Source organism: Oncorhynchus masou, chromosome 21 (assembly GCF_036934945.1).
Source record: "Oncorhynchus masou masou isolate Uvic2021 chromosome 21, UVic_Omas_1.1, whole genome shotgun sequence".
Taxonomy (NCBI): domain Eukaryota; kingdom Metazoa; phylum Chordata; class Actinopteri; order Salmoniformes; family Salmonidae; genus Oncorhynchus; species Oncorhynchus masou.
The window spans coordinates 51,533,554-51,555,480 of NC_088232.1; the positions used below are offsets into that span (position 1 = coordinate 51,533,554).

The following is a 21,927-nucleotide window of genomic DNA, read 5'->3' on the forward strand; positions in this document are numbered from 1 at the left end:
TACCCTAAATATTTAACATAACTCCTCCTGCATGGCTCTCAACATTACACTAGTGTCTCCTAGATTCGTTGGAGTCCCGTCTTGTAGCAGGGCCAATACCATGGGGTACCAGGGCTGTGCATAGAAGGCCACTTTGCCACAATACACACTTACATCCTCTGGCCCCCCTTCTTTTTCTGGAATGACCTTTAATTAGAACCCAATTTCGTATTACTACGAGGTCTGCCTGCCTTAACGGCGCTGAAAATAATTCACTCTTGTTAACATATCTTCACCTTGGGGTTTGTATAAATTTCCTATTTAGTTGTAAACTCTATAATATTTTCTAGTTTCCTCAGGTATTTTTTTCTCAAAGAGTAGACTCTAACCCGCCATTGCTCTTTACCTCAAGATTTTATTTAGATTTCCTATTTAGTTACAAACTCTATAGTACTTTCTTATTTCTCAGGGATTTCCCTCAAAGAGTAGACTCTAACCCGCCATTGCTCTTTTACCTTGAGATTGTATTTAGATTTCCTATTTAGTTATAAACTCTATAGTACTTTCTTATTTCTCAGGGATTTTCCCTCAATACAATGCCCATAGTGACACTTACGCACTATGTTAGCTTTACTTTCCCAAGGAAATAATACAATTATTTGTTATACACTTTGAATAGAGACTGGTGTCATCTTATAATTAATTTCCACCTGTTCCAACAATTTCTAGTGAAGTTGATCAGTCTTCACGGGAAATTCTTAGGATTCAGGGCTATTTGCCTAATCCTGTAATTGGAGGGGCCGTCTGTTCCCTCTTGGTCAGCGGCCCCAGGGTATTCCTGGTACGCACATTGCGAGCCTAGTGCTGGGTAGACCTGCCGTTTGCCTGCGTATCATTTCCTGTTCTGTACCATTATTTTCTACTCTACTTTGCTCCTCATGAGCTGCCGTAGTATCTATGGTAGTTGCCATTTAGGGTTCTTTTCTGGAATTTTTTATCATCCCAGAAAGTTTGCCTTCCTTCTATTCCCAGAAGATGTTTTATGGCTGTCTGGTCTACCGTTCTCAGTTTACCCCATGGTAAACCCGGTAAGACGAAACGTCCTGATGGTTTGTAAGGTAAGGCACTAGCTCGCTATTTTTTTTTTTGTTGTAATTCCTCCTTATCCGCAGGGAGAGCCAATGCTCTCTCTGCGTCTGGGTAGGTTGGTACTGCCGTAGCCATATCTCTAACTCTTTAAAGATACCTACTTTAGTAAGTTGTTTGGAAATAGAGCGCTGGTAGGGGCCGTTAACTCAGGTAGTAGTAGAGTCTTATATAGAGGTGTGGGGCCCCACGTTGGGCGCCAAGTGTCACGATACGAAACCTTCAGCACCGCCCCTTGGCCGGCAGCGGGGTGCTAGAGGTGGTTAGCGTCCCGTTCCCTGGATTGGACAGGGCACTATAGGTACTTCAGGTTATCTCGGTATAACCAGGACCGCTCGCGTAGCCCTGCCTCTCTTTCTATATCGAAGCGTTGTCCGCGTAGAGAGGTCTTTTGCCTTGTCACTCTCAACGGTCTAGCTCTAGCTGGGATGTGTGAACCCCACCTTTATCCTCTAGACTCTTTGTTTCACCACTAATTGGTCCTTGAGTTATTATTAAGCACTAGTCCTACCAGTCTCTATATCATTTCCCTGTGGTTGAGTGTTTCCCCTCTGTGATGTATCTAGTTTAAAGTGTGAAGACCTTTAGTCAACTTAGTCTCACTACTCTGCCCGTCGGCTATGTATCGCTTGGAAAATAAAACTTAGATAGATCGATAAGACAATTAAATGAATCACTACTGGACACACCTTCCTCTTTGTCTTTTAATAGTAACTCATTCTGTCATAGAGCATTGATCCCCGTTTCCAGTGTCCCGGTAGCGGGGAGTGTCAGAGTTGTTATCTCCCGTGCCGTTAACTGTCTTTGAGAGAACCTTTTGCTCGAGACAAAATAAGACTACCGTTTATTTTTGAAAACACTCTGTTTTTTGTCTTTTACAATCAAACACACTTCAAAATACACAATTTGTTACTCGGTCACACACAGCGTTAATCAAAAACATGCAATTGCCTTAATGCTCTATAAAATGCTTGGTACAATGATAACACTTATCTCTATATTAAATGCTTATAATAGTTATTTAATTACCTTTGAGAGATGACGAGGAGACCCACGAGATCAGGAGCGGAGTTTCAATCGGTCAGAGTTCTGAGAATTTAGTTTATGTATCGATCTCTCCCATGAGGAATCGTTGGTTCAACTAAATTTCGAGATTCAAGTTAGCCTGAGTACTCTAACCTGCCCTCAGGCTGGATAGTATTGTCAAATAACCTGCAACCGCGATTCCAGGGCAAGGCACTGTGCTACAACAGTACACGTGTCACTGGGTCAGTCGGAGACAGAGTCAATTCGAACAACTTTCCAACCGTTCTCAGCAGGTGGTAATTCTGCCGTTGATCTACCGCCGTGTCTGGGGCAAGCAACCCGGCCGGTGCTACAGTGTTCCTGGTCAATTAAGACGTTGGCACAACGGTACACTCGGTCCAACGGTATGCTGCACACAGGGTCAACTGGTCGATAGGTAAACGGACTCTTACCCTGGTATCCAGCAAGTTAGCATCTTTAAGTAATTTGAGTCAAGTGGCAATTACCCGAAGTCAAATGGTTGTCTAAATGAATTCAGAATTCAAGAAGTCAGCGCCAAAGTAATGGCAAATGTCTCTTTATATACCTTTTGATTCTCTGCACCCGATCTGCTGCTCCTCCCATTCCCTCAGAGCAGAGAGGGTGATGACATATCTTACAACAGGAAATACTTTTCTTACAGTGCATATATGGGCCTCTGGTTATGACAGTGCCCTTACTCTATCAGCAATGAGTCTATCAGCTGTTCCCATTCAGAGGTGTCACTTGAGGCAGAGGGTGATTCTTCCTGACACCAGTCAGGTCCAGTAATTGGTTGGCTTGAGTCGTCTTCTGGTGGCTTTGCCCAATCCGGTATTTCAGTAGGCGAGGTCATCTCTGTCTCTACCCTTGGTGGGTAAGACAGGGGAAGAGGACCAGGAGGTAGATCCATTTGGCGTTTTACTACACAAGTATTAATGACAAAATAACACGCAAAACAGGCAAGCCCAAAAAAACAAAAACATTAAAAAAATAATAATAATTTTTGCAAAAACTCTGGTGCTCAAAACAGCCCTGAATTACGGGTCGCCACTGATGATAATGCACGGCCCCATGTCACAAGGATTTGTAAACAATTCCTGAAAGCTGAAAATGTGTCAGTTGTTCCATTGCCTGCATTACTCACAAGACATGTCAGCCATTGAACATGATGCTCTTGATTGACGTGTACGAGAACCTGTTCCAGTTCCTGCCAATATCAAGCAAATGTGTGCTGCATGGAGCAAACGATGGTCACACCAGATACTGACTGGTCTTCTGTTCCACGCCCCACTACTTTTTTTAAGGTACCTGTGACCAACAGATGCATATCTGTATTCCCAGTCATGTGAAATCCATAGATTAGGGCCTACTTATGTAAATTGACTGATTTCCTTATGCAAACTGTAACTCAGTCAAATCTTTAAAATTGTTGCATGTTGCGTTTATATTTTTGTTCAGTATATATATTATTAGTACAAATCTGTTATTAACAAACTCTTGTGCAAGAAAACAAACAATAGAAGCCACTGGAATTTGGTAAAATGCAGGGAAACTTAAATAACTTCTACCAAATTTCCATCAACATGTTAAATCTGCAACCAGAGAGAAAATAATTCTAGATCACCTGTACTCCACACACAGAGACGCGTACAAAGCTCTCCCTCGCCCTCCATTTAGTAAATCCGACCACAACTCTATCCTCCTGATTCCTGCTTACAAGCAACAAGTGACTCGGTCTATAAAAAAATTGTCAGATGAAGCAGATGCTAAACTACAGGACTGTTTTGCTGCACAGACTGGAATATGTTCCTGGATTCTTCTGATGGCATTGAGGAGTACACCACATCAGTCACTGGCTTTATCAATGTCAAATCAATCAATCAAGTGCATCGAGGACGTCGTCCCCACAGTGACTGTACTGAGGACGTCGTCCCCACAGTGACTGTACTTACATACCCCAACCAGAAGCCATGGATTACAGGCAACATCCGCACTGAGGTAAAGGGCAGAGCTGCCGCTGTCAAGGTGTGGGACTCTAACCCGGAAGCTTACAAGAAATCCTGATATGCCCTGCTACGAACCATCAAACAGGCAAAGCATCAATACAGGGCTATTATTGAATCATACTACACCGGCTCCGATGCTCGTCTTATGTGGCAGGGCTTGCAAACTATGACAGACTACAAAGGGAAGAACAGTCGAGCTGCCCAGTGACATGAGCCTAGATGAGCTAAATCACTTCTATGCTCGCTTCGAGGTAAGCAACACTGAGGCATGCATGAGAGCATCAGCTGTTCCAGATGACTGTGTGATCACACTCTCCGTAGCCGACGTGAGTAAGACCTTTAAACAGGTCAACATACACAAGGCTGCGGGGCCAGATGGATTATCAGGACGTCTACACCGAGCAGGTGCTGACCAACTGGCAGGTGTCTTCACTGACATTTTCAACATGTCCCTGATTGAGTCTGTAATACCAACATGTTTCAAGCAGACCACCATAGTCCCTGTGCTCAAGAACACAAAGACAACCTGCCTAAATGACTACAGACCCGTAGCACTCACGTCCGTAGACATGAAGTGCTTTGAAAGGCTGGTAATGACTCACATCAACACCATTATCCCAGAAACCTTAGACCCACTACTATTTGCATATCGCACAAACAGATCAACAGATGATGCAATCTCTATTGCACTCCACACTGCCCTTTACCTCCTGGACAAAAGGAACACTTATGTGAGAATGCTATTCATTGACTACAGCTCAGCGTTCAACACCATAGTACCCTCAAAGCTCATCACTAAGCTAAGGAACCTGGGACTAAACACCTCCCTCTGCAACTGTATCCTGGACTTTCTGAAGGGCCGCCCCACAGGTGGGGAGGGTAGGTAGCAACACATCTGCCATGCTGATCTTCAACACTGGAGCCCCCCAGGGGTGCGTGCTCAGTCCCCTCCTGTACTCCCTGTTCACCCAGGACTGCATGGCCAGGCACGACTCCAACACCATGACTTAGTTTGCAGATGACACAACAGTGGCCTGATCACCGACAACGACGAGACAGCCTATAGGGAGGAGGTCAGAGACCTGGCCGGGTGGTTCCAGAGTAACAACCCATCCCTCAACGTAACCAAGGAGATGATTGTGGACTACAGGAAAAGGAGGACCGAGTAAGCCCCCATTCTCATCGACGTGGCTGTAGTGGAGCAGGTTGAGAGCGTCAAATTCCTTGGTGTCCACATCACCAACAAACTAGAATGATCCAAACACATCAAGACAGTCGTGAAGAGGGCACGACAAAGCCTATTCCCCCTCAGGAAACTAAAATGATTTGGCATGGGTCCTGATATTCTCAAAAGGTTCTACAGCTACAACATTGAGAGCATCCTGGTGTAGAGGTCTTGGATGGCAGGAAGCTTAGCCCCAGTGATGTACTGACTGGTTGCATCACTGCCTGGTACGGCAATTGCTCGGCCTTCCGACCGCAAGGCACTACAGAGGGTAGTGCGTACGGCCCAGTACATCACTGGGGCTAAGCTTCCTGCCATCCAAGACCTCTACACCAGGCGGTGTCAGAGGAAGGCCCTAAAAATTGTCAAAGACCCCAGCCACCCCAGTCATAGACTGTTCTCTCTACTACTGCATGGCAACTTTAACCATATCTACATGTACATACTACCTCAATCAGCCTGACTAACTGGTGTTTGTATGTAGCCTCCCTACTCTTATTGCCTCGCTACTGTATTTAGCCTCGCTACTGTTTTTCACTGTCTTTTTACTGTTGTTTTTATTTCTTTACTTACCGATTGTTCACCTAATACCTTTTTTGCACTATTCGTTAGTAAGTAAGTAAGCATTTCACTATAAGGTCTACTACACCTGTTGTATTCGGCACATGTGACAAATAAACTTTGATTTGAAATAAATTCTAAACAACTACTAATCAGTATAGCATAGCTAGGGGGACATAATGTATGTACTGTATTCTGGAGAAAAATGATTCCTCTAATGCTTGGGTTCATGTTCCCATAATGCAAATAGGTTTATGTCAAGTTCAATGCTTCCAATAACTATCACTGGTGCTTGACCGTCTTATCATGGGTCACACTTTGAAAAATTCAGATTGTCCATCTGTAGAGGCTCTTATTATTATTATCTATCCTTATGCTTCATCACTTTACCCTGCCTTCATGTATATATCTACCTCAAATACCTCATTATTATTTATCCTGATGCCTTGTCACTTTACCCTACCTCCATGTGCAAATCTACCTCAAATACCTTATTATTATCTATCCTGATGCCGAGTCAATTTACCCTACCTTCATGTACATATCTGCTTCAAATACCTCGTATCGCTACTATCAACAAACTATTTGCTGACAACAGCCATGCCCTTCTTTTCATAGTGTTTCCGGATGTAATTTGTGATGGCATTCTCGTTGTTGAGCTCTTTCCTGAAGAGCATGATGTAGCACTTGGGAGCAAAGTGACAACAGAGGACGCTGTAATTGGACACCAAGATGGCCGCCGCCTCGATGGCCTGCTGGTACTTCCCCGACATGTTGATGTAGACAGGGATGAAGACGATCCAAACCACCAGGAAAATCATCATGCTGATGGAGACAAAACTGGCGTTCTTATACAAATCTGGCAACTGCTTCCCTTTGAACGCAAACAGGAAGCAGACCACTGCCAGCAGGGCAATGTAAGTCAACATGGCGCCAAAGAGCATCTTGGAACCTTTGTTGCACTCCAGAAGGATGGTGGCCTCGTCGAACCTGCTGCTTTCGACAATGAACGGTGGGGCGTAGGTCAGCCACAGCACGCACACGGCCACCTGGACCGCCGAGCAGCACGTTACCACGGCGATGGGTCGGTTGAGGCGCTTCAGTGTGTCGCCGACTGTAACCCTCAGATTGAAAGTGAAGCCCACAAAGATCTGGAGCAGGTTGGCCAGGATGCAGGAGACGCAGACAGTGAAGGCCATGCCAAAGAGTGGGAGGCCTGCCAGGCAGGTGGTCTTTGTTGGCTCCCCCAGGAACATACTGATACAGCAGAAGCAGGCCAGCAGGGACAGCAGCTCCAGGAAGCTGAGGTAGCCTCCAGTGGATTTCACTATGGGTGTTCTTCGATCCACAGCAAACAAAATGGCCACCAGAAGGCTGACAACAATCCCCAAGACATCAAATGAGACCAGAACAGTGGTGAAAGCGTCAGTCCACCCCAGGTAATCAATGGTTTTCATCAAACATCTGTCCATGTCTGAGGATGTGTACTCACGTTGTGGATGACAGGCCACGCACTTCTTACCTGAGGGTTGAACCAAATAGACAGTATGTGATATGTGTGATAATCATGTACATGTTTGAGGAGTATGCAGGATATATTTACATGAGGACGTTTGGCTTTGAATAGAGTCGTGTGAGAAACAGGCGTTGTCTGGTATTATGACACTATTTGAAGCAGTCCACAGTAACCACACTTATGCAAATTACCTATTTGTTTAGAGACCAATTTGCCCTCAGAACATCCTCAGTTCGTCAGGCCATGGACTCGACAATGTGTCGAAAGCATTCCACAGGGATGCTGGCCCATGTTGACTCTAATGTTTCACACAGTTGTGTCAAGTTGGCTAGATGTCCTTTGGGTGGTGGACCATTCAAGATGCACACAGAAAACTGTTGAACGTGAAAAACCCAGCAGCGTTGCAGTTCTTGTCGCACAAAACGGTGCGACTGGCACTTACTACAATAGCCCTTTCAAAGGCGCTTAAATTTTTTGTCTTGCCCATTCACTCTGAATTGCACACACACAATCCATGTGTCCATTGTCTCAAGGCTTAAAAATCCCTGTTTAACCTGTCTCCTCCCCTTCATCTACACTGATTGAAGTGGATTTAACAAGTAACATCAATAAGGGATCATAGCTCTCACCTTGATTCACCTGGTCAGTCTATATCATGGAAAGACCAGGTGTACTTAATGTTTTGTATACTCAGTGTATGCAAACCATTCAAAAAACATACAGACTAAACATTTAGACAATAGACTCAATAGGGTGGCAGGGTAGTCTAGTGGTTAGAGCGTTGGACTAGTAACCAAAAGGTTGCAAGTTCAAATCCCCGAGCTGACAAGGTACAAGTCTGTCGTTCTGCCCCTGAACAGGCAGTTAACCCACTGTTCCAAGGCCGTCATTGAAAATAAGAATTTGTTCTTAACTGACTTGCCTAGTTAAAAAAATATGCCCTCAGATTAGTTACAGACCTAAAGTAAAAATAAATTGTGGCCATATAGATCTGTAATCAGATTAGTTGTAAAAATCCACTCAGACAAATCCCCGGTGGTATGGAAACTGACCTGCTTTGGATATTGTCTGATGATTTTTCAATTTACATCAAAATCAATAAGCATCTTGATATTTTACTGTACTCACCACCTCCGGTAGAAATGTATCCACGACTGCAGAGAGAACACTCCTTGCAGCATGAGTTTATCTTTGAAATTAACTGATATCCCGGATTACATGTCTTACAGCAGTTGGCAAAAGTCACCTAAAAAAAGAGAGAAGATTTTAGGTAGCACTTTACATTGCAGCATGGAATAAAGTGGTAATAATATGGTAATAGTAGAGTAACAACTAATGTCAAGTAGACTTCATGTCCAATGCTATCTATTGTGTACTGTAGATCGAGCTCTTTGCCCCAACCTCAAATTAATAGGAGGCTAAGTGAACCCACATCCAAGAATAATGATTAAAGATGGGAAGGCTTACTGTAACATTTAAAAACACAGATTTAAGATAGGAAGGCTTACTGTAAAGTTAAGAATATTAATTTAAGATAGGAAGGCTTACTGTAAAGTTAAGAATATTGATTTAAGATAGAAAGGCTTACTGTAACATTTAAAAACACAGATTTAAGATAGGAAGGCTTACTGTAACATTTAAAACACTGATTTAAGATAGGAAGGCTTACTGTAACATTTAAAACACTGATTTAAGATAGGAAGGCTTACTGTAACATTTAAAAACACAGATTTAAGATAGGAAGGCTTACTGTAAAGTTAAGAATATTGATTTAAGATAGGAAGCCTTACTGTAAAGTTAAGAATACTGATTTAAGATAGGAAGGCTTACTGTAAAGTTAAGAATACTGATTTAAGATAGGAAGGCTTACTGTAACATTTAAAAACACAGATTTAAGATAGGAAGGCTTACTGTAAAGTTAAGAATACTGATTTAAGATAGGAAGCCTTACTGTAAAGTTAAGAATACTGAATTAAGATAGGAAGGCTTACTGTAAAGTTAAGAATACTGATTTAAGATAGGAAGGCTTACTGTAAAGTTAAGAATACTGATTTAAGATAGGAAGGCTTACTGTAAGGTTAAGAATACTGATTTAAGATAGGAAGGCTTACTGTAACATTTAAAACACAGATTTAAGATAGGAAGGCTTACTGTAAAGTTAAGAATACTGATTTAAGATAGGAAGGCTTACTGTAAAGTTAAGAATACTGATTTAAGATAGGAAGGCTTACTGTAAAGTTAAGAATACTGATTTAAGATAGGAAGGCTTACTGTAAAGTTAAGAATACTGATTTAAGATAGGAAGGCTTACTGTAAAGTTAAGAATACTGATTTAAGATAGGAAGGCTTACTGTAAAGTTAAGAATACTGATTTAAGATAGGAAGGCTTACTGTAAGGTTAAGAATACTGATTTAAGATAGGAAGGCTTACTGTAACATTTAAAACACAGATTTAAGATAGGAAGGCTTACTGTAAAGTTAAGAATACTGATTTAAGATAGGAAGGCTTACTGTAAAGTTAAGAATACTGATTTAAGATAGGAAGGCTTACTGTAAAGTTAAGAATACTGATTTAAGATAGGAAGGCTTACTGTAAAGTTAAGAATACTGATTTAAGATAGGAAGGCTTACTGTAAAGTTAAGAATATTGATTTAAGATAGGAAGGCTTACTGTAACATTTAAAACACTGATTTAAGATAGGAAGGCTTACTGTAACATTTAAAACACTGATTTAAGATAGGAAGGCTTACTGTAACATTTTCGAACTCTCTGATGAGATGCTCTCTGATGCGGATGGCTCCATCAGGCTTATACTCTCCAACGGTTATTATCCGATTTTCTGAAACCGACATGTTCCACTCTACGATGTCATATCCTGTAGTAGGGTCACCATTTTCATTGAAAGCTATGTGTGTGGTATTGTCCACTATGAAGTTAACCCGCTTGAGTTCCTCAAGAAGCTGTGGACACAATCAGCTAAATATGAACAGCGGGCAGCATCTTATAGTTTACTCTGTGGTGTTATGTAGGAGAGATTGTATGTCTAAAATACAGTCAACCCTATGAATCAATCCTAATTAACAACAGTATCACCATTCAAATATAAGTTTTTTTTTTCTAGAAAAATAAAGATATCTTATGGTAGAAAATGTACATTTCCAGATCCCCAAAGTAGACTAATATCGAGAGGAGTCAAACATCTGCTATCTGAGCAGCTAACCGATCGCTGCAGTTGTACATAGTCCATCGGTAAATAGCCCACCCAATTTACCTACCTCATCCCCATACTGTGTATATTTATTTACTTTTCTGCTCTTTTGCACACCAGTATCTCTACCTGCACATGACCATCTGATCATTTATCACTCCAGTGTTAATCTGCAAAATTGTAATTATTCGCCTACCTCCTCATGCCTTTTGCACACAATGTATAAAGACTCTTATTTTTCTACTGTGTTATTGACTTGTTTATTGTTTACTCCATGTGTAACTCTGTGTTGTTGTCTGTTCACACTGCTATACTTGGTCAGGTTGCAGTTCTAAATGAGAACTTGTTCTCAACTAGCCTACCTGGTTAAATAAAGGTGAAATAAAAATAAATAAAATAAAGTATGTACAGTATATGCATCAATCTGAAATTAATGGAAAAGATAGACACCGAATACATTGAGGAAATTAGTGCCAATCTTTTCCATTAATTTGGGGCCGAGGCACATAGCTGCTTCTGCACTAGCCTACAGATAGTATAGAATCTTTAGAGGTCTGAAAACCAACACCTATTTTTTGGAACCGATTTTGTAATTACGTCAACCCACACAGTGCAGTGGCTTACCTCCCAAACAGCAAAACTGGCATTTCGTTTACACCTTACATTGTTGCAGTTCAGCAGGCTTCTCAGACCCTGAGCAATGACTTTGACCGCTAGATAGATGTAATAGGACTCATCTTCGTCAATGTACTTCAATAAGCACCTTGTGTCCAGGCATGTCCTTCCACCACTCTCCGACTGGGATTTGGTGTCGGGTAATGTACAGTTCAGCACACTTTCATCTACCAAGGAATCGGGACATGGAGGATAATGACACATAAATTCATGGATAAAGCTGTTCTGGGCTTTACTTTGGAACATAGAGTCACGGACGTACTCATGAAAACCCGGCACCTTGTTTCTCTTTGGAATGAATCCAAATACCCTCCCAACCTTTTGAATATCATGTATTTCAGAAAGCTCCTTGTTGGTGGCCCAAGTGTCACATGCAATCCAAATTCTGCTGATCCCCATTCTAAGGACCTCTTTGAGGATGATCCTAACATTCAATTCAGCTGTGAAAATGACAATGGCCTCTGCAGACGAATTGCGAATCTTTGACATGAGCATGGCCAATTCTGTTTGTGTTCTGGTCTCGTTGAGTAAAAAGTTGGCTGATAGGATCTCCTTGAAGTCCACACACAGTTTCCTGTCATTGAAGTGATCGATCAGCCTCTCTGCGCCATACTTGCCGAACTCATCATCACTGCCTATCACTCCCACGCTCTCCCAGGTGAGATGCTTCACCAACTCAGCAATCGCAATGGTCTGATGCTCATCACTGGAGACTGTTCGCAGAAACGAGGGGAACTTGCACTTCCTACTGAGCAACTCACTTGTTGATGAATAACTGATCTGCAAAAATGAGGAACAAAGCATTGAACAGCGCTAGAGCAGAAGTTACAGTGACAATTGATCATTTTGTATTCCCACTTGAAATTAAACCTAACTTATAAAGGCTTTATAGAGCATTAAAGGCTTTATAGAGCATTAACAAAGGATTTATAGAGCATTAACGGCGCTACAGAGCATTAATAAAGACTTTATAGAGCATTAACAAAGCATTCTTGCAGTGACTCATAAAGGCTATTAAGATTATTTACGTTTTCATAAGTACAACACAGACTCTTCATAAATCATTTATAAGCAGTTATACTACATGAAGGGTTAGGGTGAGTCACTACATCAAGGGTTAGTCACTACATCAAGGGTTAGTCACTACATCAAGGGTTAGGGTTAGTCACTACATCAAGGGTTAGTCACTACATAAAGGGTTAGTCACTACATCAAGGGTTAGTCACTACATCAAGGGTTAGGGTTAGTCACTACATCAAGGGTTAGTCACTACATCAAGGGTTAGTCACTACATCAAGGGTTAGGGTTAGTCACTACATCAAGGGTTAGTCACTACATAAAGGGTTAGTCACTACATCAAGGGTTAGTCACTACATAAAGGGTTAGTCACTACATCAAGGGTTAGTCACTACATCAAGGGTTAGTCACTACATCAAGGGTTAGTCACTACATCAAGGGTTAGTCACTACATCAAGGGTTAGTCACTACATCAAGGGTTAGTCACTACATCAAGGGTTAGTCACTACATCAAGGGTTAGTCACTACATCAAGGGTTAGGGTTAGTCACTACATCAAGGGTTAGGGTTAGTCACTACATCAAGGGTTAGGGTTAGTCACTACATCAAGGGTTAGGGTTAGTCACTAGATAAAGGGTTAGTCACTACATCAAGGGTTAGGGTTAGTCACTAGATAAAGGGTTAGTCACTACATCAAGGGTTAGGGTTAGTCACTACATCAAGGGTTAGTCACTACATCAAAGCTCAGGGTAAGTCACTACATCAAGGGTTAGGGTTAGTCACTAGATAAAGGGTTAGTCACTACATCAAGGGTTAGGGTTAGTCACTACATCAAAGCTCAGGGTAAGTCACTACATCAAGGGTTAGCATACCTGAGCCACTAAAGGTAGAGCTAGTAGACGGGCAACAGCTATTGACTTCTCAGAATACCTCTCCCCAATTACCACTTTAACATGTGGTGTGGTTACATTAGGATTCAACCCCTGCCCCTGGATGTCCTCCATCATGCTCAGTGTCGCTCTGATGGCATTTGTTACATCCCCACAGGTGTCGTATATTTCGTATCCGACACTCACATTGGGCAACATCTGAGACCTGTTTATCTCTTGGATGGCATAAATCATCACTTGCGATCGCAGGAACATCTGCACGTCGTAACTGCAAACATTATACAATTAGAATGGTTTGGAATAGCGTACTGTACGTTCTAGTTGCAGTCTTCTAGTTACATAGAATTCTAGTTACATAGCATTCTAGTTACATAGCATGCTACAGTAGTTGCAGTCTTCTAATTACATGGAATTCTAGTTAATAGCATTCTAGTTTTGACAGCAAAGGTACACATTACCTACAAAGACACAGCACTTATTGATGACGCTCATTGATGTTCACTGTATACTCACTCAATGCACGTCTTTTGCGGAGGAATGGTGGATCCATTAGTTTTCACCTGCAGGTAAACAGGAAAAAGTCCACCCACAACAATGTCCCCGGGGACATAAATATGACGAGGATTGTTGTTGACTGAACAAGAAGGTCCCGAGACTATTGAGGTTACAGTCACAATTAAGAGCAACAAGACCCACATTGTGTATTTACTGTAGACTGGTGCTGAGGTCCTGTCTGTGTAATAACTATGTGTCACTCCCTGTCTATTGAAGACCTGTATATGACAGAGGAAGTTTGAATATTTGCATACAGACTACAAACAGAATTCAGAGTAACAGCATTGTCTGTTTGTTTTCTAATTAAGGCAATGAAATAAATGTGTAGTTCTTATCTATGAAGATGAAAGGAAACCAAACACTTGTAGAATAAAACTCATCAATTTATAATAGTATCAATGATGTATTCTTTAGGTTCTCAATATGAAACTTCTGGTTTGTGGTTTGTTTACAACCATTGTCATTTTCTAAGCACTCGTTTTCAGTTTTGTGAGGGGGCTTTCTAGACACAATCAAACAGGATAATTGCCTTTGTTCAAGGGCACAGCGGCAGTCGGTTTGGAATCTGACACCAGTATCCCCTCAAATGCCAGTTGAGTGTGTCAGTGTGTTATTTTTTAGTACTGTAGCAAGATGACTTTGAAAAGGTTAAAGAGGGACTTGACTTGCAGGATCCGGTTGAAGTAAATGTTTTAATACAGAGTTTTGGGGTACAATGGTGTAAATAATGTGTGACCTCGGCTTTCTTGCAGTGACTGTGTCTGTTGGAGCTGCTGGCACTCTCACACGAACTAATGGCTGGAAACACTTGCCTGGAAAACAAAGAGAGAGGAGAGACAGTAGCACAGCTACCACAGGCCATCTGAGTAGTGACAGCTAGTTTGTCTGTGACCAATCCTTGTCTGGCATGGTTGGAGATGGTTACGCTAAGGGAGATTTGCAGTAACTCAAGAGACAGGAGTAGTTGTCATTCTTACAGGACATTCCACCATTACAGCTCTTCAGAGCACCCGGTTAAATAGTGTTTAGGACTGCTTTTCCATGGTAAAAATAGTAAGAAATAGATGTCATTGTTGTATTTTGGGGGATTGTATTTAATTTACTGTAATCTTAAATAGAAATACTGAACTATTTTAACATGATTTATTTTAAGCTAATTTCCCTATGGCGGGCAGAACGTGTTGCTACATTACACTGACTAACGTTTTCACCACAATAATTACAGGAAATACACATCCCTTTTTACTTCAGATTAGTGATGCTTGTATACAAGTTTACAGTCGTCACAATCTCACAAGATCGATTACTTAAAACAGATCAATATCTTTGGTTTCGCTCCAGTGTTTTTCTCATATACACCTGTTTGTAGATGGTCTTTGAACTCCGCTGTAATTTTCAGACCATGGAGGCAATTTTTTTATTTTTTATTTATTTTAGGGCTCCTCGTATGAATGTCTCTGGCCTAGGTTTTTAAACTATCATTCAAATGAAAACCGACCCTGTTTGTCACGTATCCACCCCCAGGCTGCCCTGCATCACGCACACCTGCCTTCCCTTGTCACGCACATCAGTGTTGTTGGACTCACCCATGATCTATTTATTTCCTTCCCTCCCTATATTTGTCCGTTCCCCAGCTCTGTATTGATTGTCTTTTCTCTCTGTTCCTGTCTCGTGTCCGTTATTTATTAAATGTTTGACTCCCCCGAAACCTGCTTCGTCTCAGCCAGATCGTCAGTTTTTGTTCGCCCAGCCGGTCCAGGAGTTTTTTTGTTTTGTTTTGTTGGTGACGTCGGGGTGGATTCCGCCACGGATGGAACCGGGGGTGCCTAAGCCAGCCCGTCGGGCATCCACGCCCTGGCTGGCCCGAGAGGTTTCCTTGTCTCGGTCGGCTCCGCGACATCGTCTCTGCAGCGGGATCGTCAGGCTCCCAAGCCTCAGCCAACTCGCCAGGCTCTTACGCTCCTGCTGGTTCGTCGGGCTTCCACGCCCCAACCGGCTGGCCCAGCGCCCATGTCTCGGCTGGTTCGCCCAGGTGGGAGGCCGGTTGGTGCCCTAAGAGGGTCACGTCTGCTCCCGCAGTACCTATGAACACAAGTTTGACACATGAGTGTGTCGGGAGTCATTTTTATGCCTTCGTCTTCAAAATATCACAGCTTATTTCAGCATATTGATTATGAATTTAGACATTTAAAACCAGTGTTTTGACACTCGGCTATAACTCAAAAATACACAAACAGAATATAAACGGTAATTTTAACAATTTTTCAAAGGCATTATATTTAATCCAGAGGAAACTACCGAATGAGCCCAAAAAATGTGGTATGATTTATTGATTTTGATGATATTATTGAAAACGTGAAAATACGTTTGTCTTGCCTGTCAGTACTCGTAAACTACAACACAACATGTCAATCTAGCATACGACTAAGACCCAACACGGTATTTCTTGAAGCTTAAAGCTACTGTATATTCACAATTACCAAAGTTTGAAACCGTAAATTATTAAAAATTTAAACTTTAAATGCGTTATGAAATAATGACATGAAAATGATTTTAGGGCAGGTTGTCAGCTCTATCTGCCCGGACGCTAACTGCCAATCATGATAAGCACAGAGTAAGTTCGAGATTTCCCGGTGTGCCCTTCCGCTAACTCACCAAGACCACCCAACCTGTCTATTAGGTTTAAAACAAGATATCAAAACGTCTTACCTGCGTGAACATCTGTAGGATGATTTTAAAGAGTAGCTTTTTGGTAAACTCCGTTCCCTTCTTTGTCAATTACACACGCTGTGCTGTTCATCAGTCTCTTCCTATCACGAGACAATTTATAATATTGTCACCCATCAGACTATTGTCAATTTAGGCTACATCTATATTTATGATGGGCCAGTGGTCGCTCAGACCTTCTGGGGAGACTGTGAAACTGTGGATGCCACTGATAGACTTATTTAGAAAAATGTCAAGGACGGAGGTGGACATGACTTTAAAATTGTAATGACGTTAACATTTTAAATAAGTTCCAAAGGCATCGGCAGCTGTTCTAACGTTAAACAATTGCAGCCATGGTTGTCAACAGCCTTTTTGGCTATTGTAGTCTTTTGACTGTTAACAAACCGGAATCTCTAAAGTTGTCAGAAGTGAGGCATGCAGCATGCAACTAACAGTGCCAGCGCCTGACCTAAAACCAACCCGCACCTTACCGCATTTGACCACTTCCTGTTTTTTTGCTGTTTAACAGGAAATCAGACTTCTAGGAAACCAGTTTAAGCAAAGATTGTCTATTAAATTGACAAGATAGTCAAGTAACCGCTCTAAATATGGAAATACATGTCCTCAGATGGAAGACAGACAGGATAAGGCGATATCAGGTGGGACTATTCTAGCCAATGAGAGGACAGATACGCGTGTGAACAGCAGGCCATGGAGATAGACACTGTATAGAGACATAATAGGACATTTGAAATATATTTATTATTTTTTAACTTTTGTGAGTGTAATGTTCATTTTTGTTTGTATTTCACTGTTGTTTATCAATTTCACTTTCTTTGGCAATGGAAACATGTTTCCCATCCCTATAAAGCCCCTTAAATGGAAAATTGAATTGATAGAGGACTCATCTTTGTATCTGTGCCATGATAGTGTCTGACAATATGGGCAGCACCATTGAGGCTATCTCCATTTTTAAAGAAGTAAATGTTGTTCTTCTTCATTGGCTGATTGCTCCCAAATCATACGAAACCCCCACCCACTGTACTGCTTTAAAATGGTGGAAGCCCTCAATGGCAATGTCCATGCTAAAACAGATTATATCCATGACCAGTCCTCTCTCTATGACAACTAGCACAAGATAAAGTCGTTTTTTTTTAAGTTGCCGAAATGCCACTTGCCTCTACTTATATCAGTGTATTCGTAACAACTCAACCATTCCAAAATGTATATTCGATAAAATAAGCCTCACGTAGCAAATTCGCGATACATTTTTCTGTTACCAAATTCAACTCTCTCATTTGCCTCTGTACAAAAGTTCCTCACTTTGTGCGAATATTTTTGTGGACAGATTTTGGCCGGAGTGAAACCTCTCGCATACCTCTTCCTCTCTGGTTTAAAGCCGCCTAATAACCAGACTGCCATTTTCTGTGTCAAATGGCAATGGGGTGGTTCCAAGACCAACAGTAAATACACCAAACCTGTAAGTCTGTTTTTTTTATCAAATTTTTTACAGTCCCATTATACTATTTTTAATAGTTTTATTGATGTTCCTGATTGTTTTGGTGGCTGCTGTGGTGTATCTGTTCTTGGTAATAAGAGGGGAACCCAGTGTGAGGAATATGTGAACCCTTGTTTGCTTACATTCTGTCCCGCTCTCTTACATCCTGTTTACCCAGTTATCGAAAAAACACACCCGTTTAACCTGAACATCAACAACGTTGCTATGTGATTTGAATCAACACTATTGTGTTTCGTGATCTCAAGCTTTAATATTTTGTGATTCCTCACCAAACCGTGTTTTAGGGACCATCGCAGGTAGAAATCTGACTGCCTACATTTCACCCGATTCTACATGTAAAATCTGTGAGCACTCGGTTAGCAAATTATAGCCAACACTGTACTCTGTTCAGAGGTGCTAAGTACTCTCGGTCAGCAAACGCTATTGGTGTGTCTGAACCCTTAGATTTGAGGTTGGTTCAGGGGTTTGTCTCATTAGTTCCATTGCGGCGCATATTCTCATCTGATATTTATGCAGACAATGTCCTAGTTATCGGCACCCCAAAAGGCTGCATGACTCTGGGTTGGTTTTAATCGTGTTCGAAGCACTTCTAGATGAACACATGATGTCAACATTCCTGTGTATTCATGGTATGGATGTAGGAGATATGAAAGTAGTCCTGTTTTGTGGTATTGCTATAGGTCTAGCAGGCGTGTAAGAAATATATTTGCTATCTTCACAGACGGAATTATGAGTGCAATAGCTGGCGGTGGGGTGAAGGAGCTGGGTTTTGATGAATTAGCAAGTAGTTGTATGTGTGAGGAAGGCTTGGCCACTCACTGGCCAATCAATTAGTTCCATGGCTTAATTCTGCATTTGTTTGTCTCAAGTTTTGTAGGTTACTGACGGTCATTGCTTTGTCATCAACTCCAATTCGGCTGGGAACCAGAATATTATCTCCCCGAGCCCGGTTTCCCAAAGCATCTTAAGGCTAAGTTCATCGTTAGAACCTTCGTAGGAGCAACGTTAAATCTCCGAGCTGTTTCCAAAAAGCATTGTTATTAGCGTTGCACTTGAAATGCTCGTTTTATTTTTTTTACCTTTATTTAACCAGGCAAGTCAGTTAAGAACAAATTCTTATTTTCAATGACGGACAAGGAACAGTGGGTTACCTGCCTGTTCAGGGGCAGAGCGACAGATGAACCTTCCGGTTACTAGTCCAACGCTCTAACCACTAGGCTACCCTAACACCTATCTCAGACCACTCGTAGAAAAGCTAAGTGTGTCGTTTGATGCTTTTTGTTGCCCTCCATGCATTACTTTATACACAAATCTCCACTCAACATAGTCACATGGTTTATGCGTCTCTAGTGAGCATGATAACCTCAGAACAAAGTTGACTACAAATACCAAGTTGCCAATATATTTGTAAATTATTTTAAAAAAAGCATTGTATGCAAATATATTTCAAATAACTTAAAGCTTTGACTGGGCTGAGAGGAAGCTGACCCCCTGAAGGGGTGGGATGTCCAAGAAACCAGAAGTGGCTGGGATGTAGGTTTTAAACACAGCCTGAAGGTAGGGAATACAAGAGGGGCAGTTCCCTTGCTGCTCAGTAGCAAGCACCCTGGTCTTGTAATGGTTGGGGAGAACGGGCTCGTAGTAATGACTGGAGCGGATTCAGTGGAATGGTATCAAATACATCAAACACGTGGTTTCTGGGTATTTGATGCCGTTCCATTTGCTCCGTTCCGGCCATTATTATGAGTCGTTGTCCCCTCAGTAGCCTCCACTGAGGGGGACACTATGGAGTTGTCAACCATGACATAGAGGAAGAGGAGCTCAGTCTTGTCCAGGTTGAGCTTGAGGTGGTGGGCCGACTTCCAAGCTGCCATGCACGCAGAGATCCGTGTCGCCACCTAGGTGTCAGAAAGGGGAAAGGAGAAAAGTAGTTGAGTGTCATCTGCATAGCGATGATAGGAGAGACCATGTGAGGATATGATTGAGCTAAGTGACTTGGTGTATAGAGAGAAGAGGAGAGGGCCGAGCCCTGGTAGACATCAGTAGTGAGGGCCGAGCCCTGGTAGACATCAGTAGTGAGGGCCGAGCCCTGGTAGACATCAGTAGTGAGGGCCGAGCCCTGGTAGACATCATCAGTAGTGAGGGCCGAGCCCTGGTAGACATCATCAGTAGTGAGGGCCGAGCCCTGGTAGACATCATCAGTAGTGAGGGCCGAGCCCTGGTAGACATCATCAGTAGTGAGGGCCGAGCCCTGGTAGACATCATCAGTAGTGAGGGCCGAGCCCTGGTAGACATCATCAGTAGTGAGGGCCGAGCCCTGGTAGACATCATCAGTAGTGAGGGCCGAGCCCTGGTAGACATCATCAGTAGTGAGGGCCGAGCCCTGGTAGACATCATCAGTAGTGAGGGCCGAGCCCTGGTAGACATCATCAGTAGTGAGGGCCGAGCCCTGGTAGACATCATCAGTAGTGAGGGCCGAGCCCTGGTAGACATCATCAGTAGTGAGGGCCGAGCCCTGGTAGACATCATCAGTAGTGAGGGCCGAGCCCTGGTAGACATCATCAGTAGTGAGGGCCGAGCCCTGGTAGACATCATCAGTAGTGAGGGCCGAGCCCTGGTAGACATCATCAGTAGTGAGGGCCGAGCCCTGGTAGACATCATCAGTAGTGAGGGCCGAGCCCTGGTAGACATCATCAGTAGTGAGGGCCGAGACCCGGTGGACATCAGTAGTGAGGGCCGAGACCCGGTGGACATCAGTAGTGAGGGCCGAGCCCCGGTGGACATCAGTAGTGAGGGCCGAGCCCCGGTGGACATCAGTAGTGAGGGCCGAGCCCTGGTGGACATCAGTAGTGAGGGCCGAGCCCTGGTGGACATCAGTAGTGAGGGCCGAGCCCTGGTGGACATCAGTAGTGAGCCGTCTTGAAGCTTGACTGGTTAGTGTAGCTTTTACTACTTGAGAAAAAGGTACAGGGACTCTGTTCAAAAGGGTATCTTAATTTGAACCCTGCATTTGTTTCTGTAGCCCACCAGAGGGGTGTAAAGAGGGTGTGCTATCCTCAGTGTATGAAATCTGGATCACCGACATTCGGAGACACGCTCGCCAATCCAAAATGGGTAGATTTTGGGAAGTCTGTTGCCAAATATCTGCGCTATGCTCAGGAAAATGAGAAAATGCCCCAAAAGGTCTTCCAGTGACATCTTTCTTTTTCCTTTCACCTCACCAGAGGAGCAAGATGGAGAGGAAGAGAGAAGGGGGTTGTGGCCACAGATCTCCACTGTAAGTTGTGTGTGTGTGTGTGTGTGTGTGTGTGTGTGTGTGTGTGTGTGTGTGTGTGTGTGTGTGTGTGTGTGTGTGTGTGACCAACAAACACAATCTTGGTCGGACTTTTGGCAAGTCAAGATGATGAAAAATCACATGCTCTGCTCTGCTCTGCTGTGTTAACTAAAAATAAACTAAATATATATATTTTTGAATGTTAAGGAATGGATCATGAATTGTCTACTCGTATCTGATAATCATTTCAAGTAGCATGCAGACACAATATCAGTATATCAATATCAGGTACACTATGCAGAAATCACTAATTTGCTTGTTGCTGAACTTAGTTTGCCTAATTTCAGTTTGTGACAAAACAAGCAATTGTAGTCTAGGTAATCATTGTACCATCTAAACCGCTTTTGAATATATTTTCCATAACCAAAAATATAGTATTTTCAGCTGATTGAAGCTGGTGTACAAAACCGAAAGTAAAAGATACAAAAAAACTAAATTTAACTTAACAGGAAGCATAAAAATAGAGCAGATAAAACAGATCTACCACTTCTTAGACTTGCTTTCAATAATGTTTTATTTAATAATTATTAAACAAGGCAA

At 42.5% G+C, this 21,927-nt stretch overlaps 2 protein-coding genes across 5 annotated transcripts in view; one reads left to right on the top strand and one right to left on the bottom strand.

Moving 5' to 3' along the window:
- Positions 1-1,821: 1,821 nt before the first annotated feature.
- On the bottom strand, positions 1,822-15,486 carry LOC135508493 (G-protein coupled receptor family C group 6 member A-like). Of its 2 annotated transcripts, XM_064928734.1 has the most exons (7): positions 15,412-15,486; positions 13,784-14,637; positions 13,253-13,538; positions 11,314-12,144; positions 10,232-10,441; positions 8,609-8,726; positions 1,822-7,486 (listed from the first exon to the last, which is right to left on the bottom strand). In XM_064928734.1, the coding sequence occupies exons 2-7, from the start codon at positions 13,966-13,968 to the stop codon at positions 6,546-6,548; spliced, it is 2,571 nt and encodes an 856-aa protein (XP_064784806.1). In that variant the 5' UTR covers positions 13,969-14,637; positions 15,412-15,486; the 3' UTR covers positions 1,822-6,545. The 2 variants fall into 2 exon arrangements, with proteins under 2 accessions (XP_064784806.1, XP_064784807.1); XM_064928735.1 differs by lacking the exon at positions 15,412-15,486 and having other exon boundaries at positions 13,457-13,538; positions 13,784-15,206.
- Positions 15,487-15,619: 133 nt separating this feature from the next.
- Positions 15,620-21,927, top strand: part of LOC135508492 (NACHT, LRR and PYD domains-containing protein 3-like) — a 37,506-nt gene continuing 31,198 nt past the window's right edge. The window contains exons 1-2 of one of the 3 annotated variants that reach the window (XM_064928730.1): positions 15,620-15,857; positions 21,278-21,330. In XM_064928730.1, the coding sequence (XP_064784802.1) occupies positions 15,636-15,857; positions 21,278-21,330 (275 nt within the window). In that variant the 5' untranslated portion in view covers positions 15,620-15,635. Of the gene's footprint in view, positions 15,858-17,007; positions 18,015-18,199; positions 18,350-21,277; positions 21,331-21,927 lie in introns of those variants that run through there. The other 2 variants (XM_064928732.1, XM_064928733.1) reach the window with 2 other exon arrangements.

Coding starts and splice junctions, on each gene's coding strand:
- LOC135508493 (XM_064928734.1), bottom strand. CDS start 13,968: ATGTGGGTCTTGTTGCTCTTAATTGTGACTGTAACCTCAATAGTCTCG. Junction 13,539..13,783: donor CCGCAAAAGACGTGCATTGA/GTGAGTATACAG, acceptor TAATGTTTGCAG/TTACGACGTGCAGATGTTCC. Junction 12,145..13,252: donor CTCTACCTTTAGTGGCTCAG/GTATGCTAACCC, acceptor TCATTTTTGCAG/ATCAGTTATTCATCAACAAG.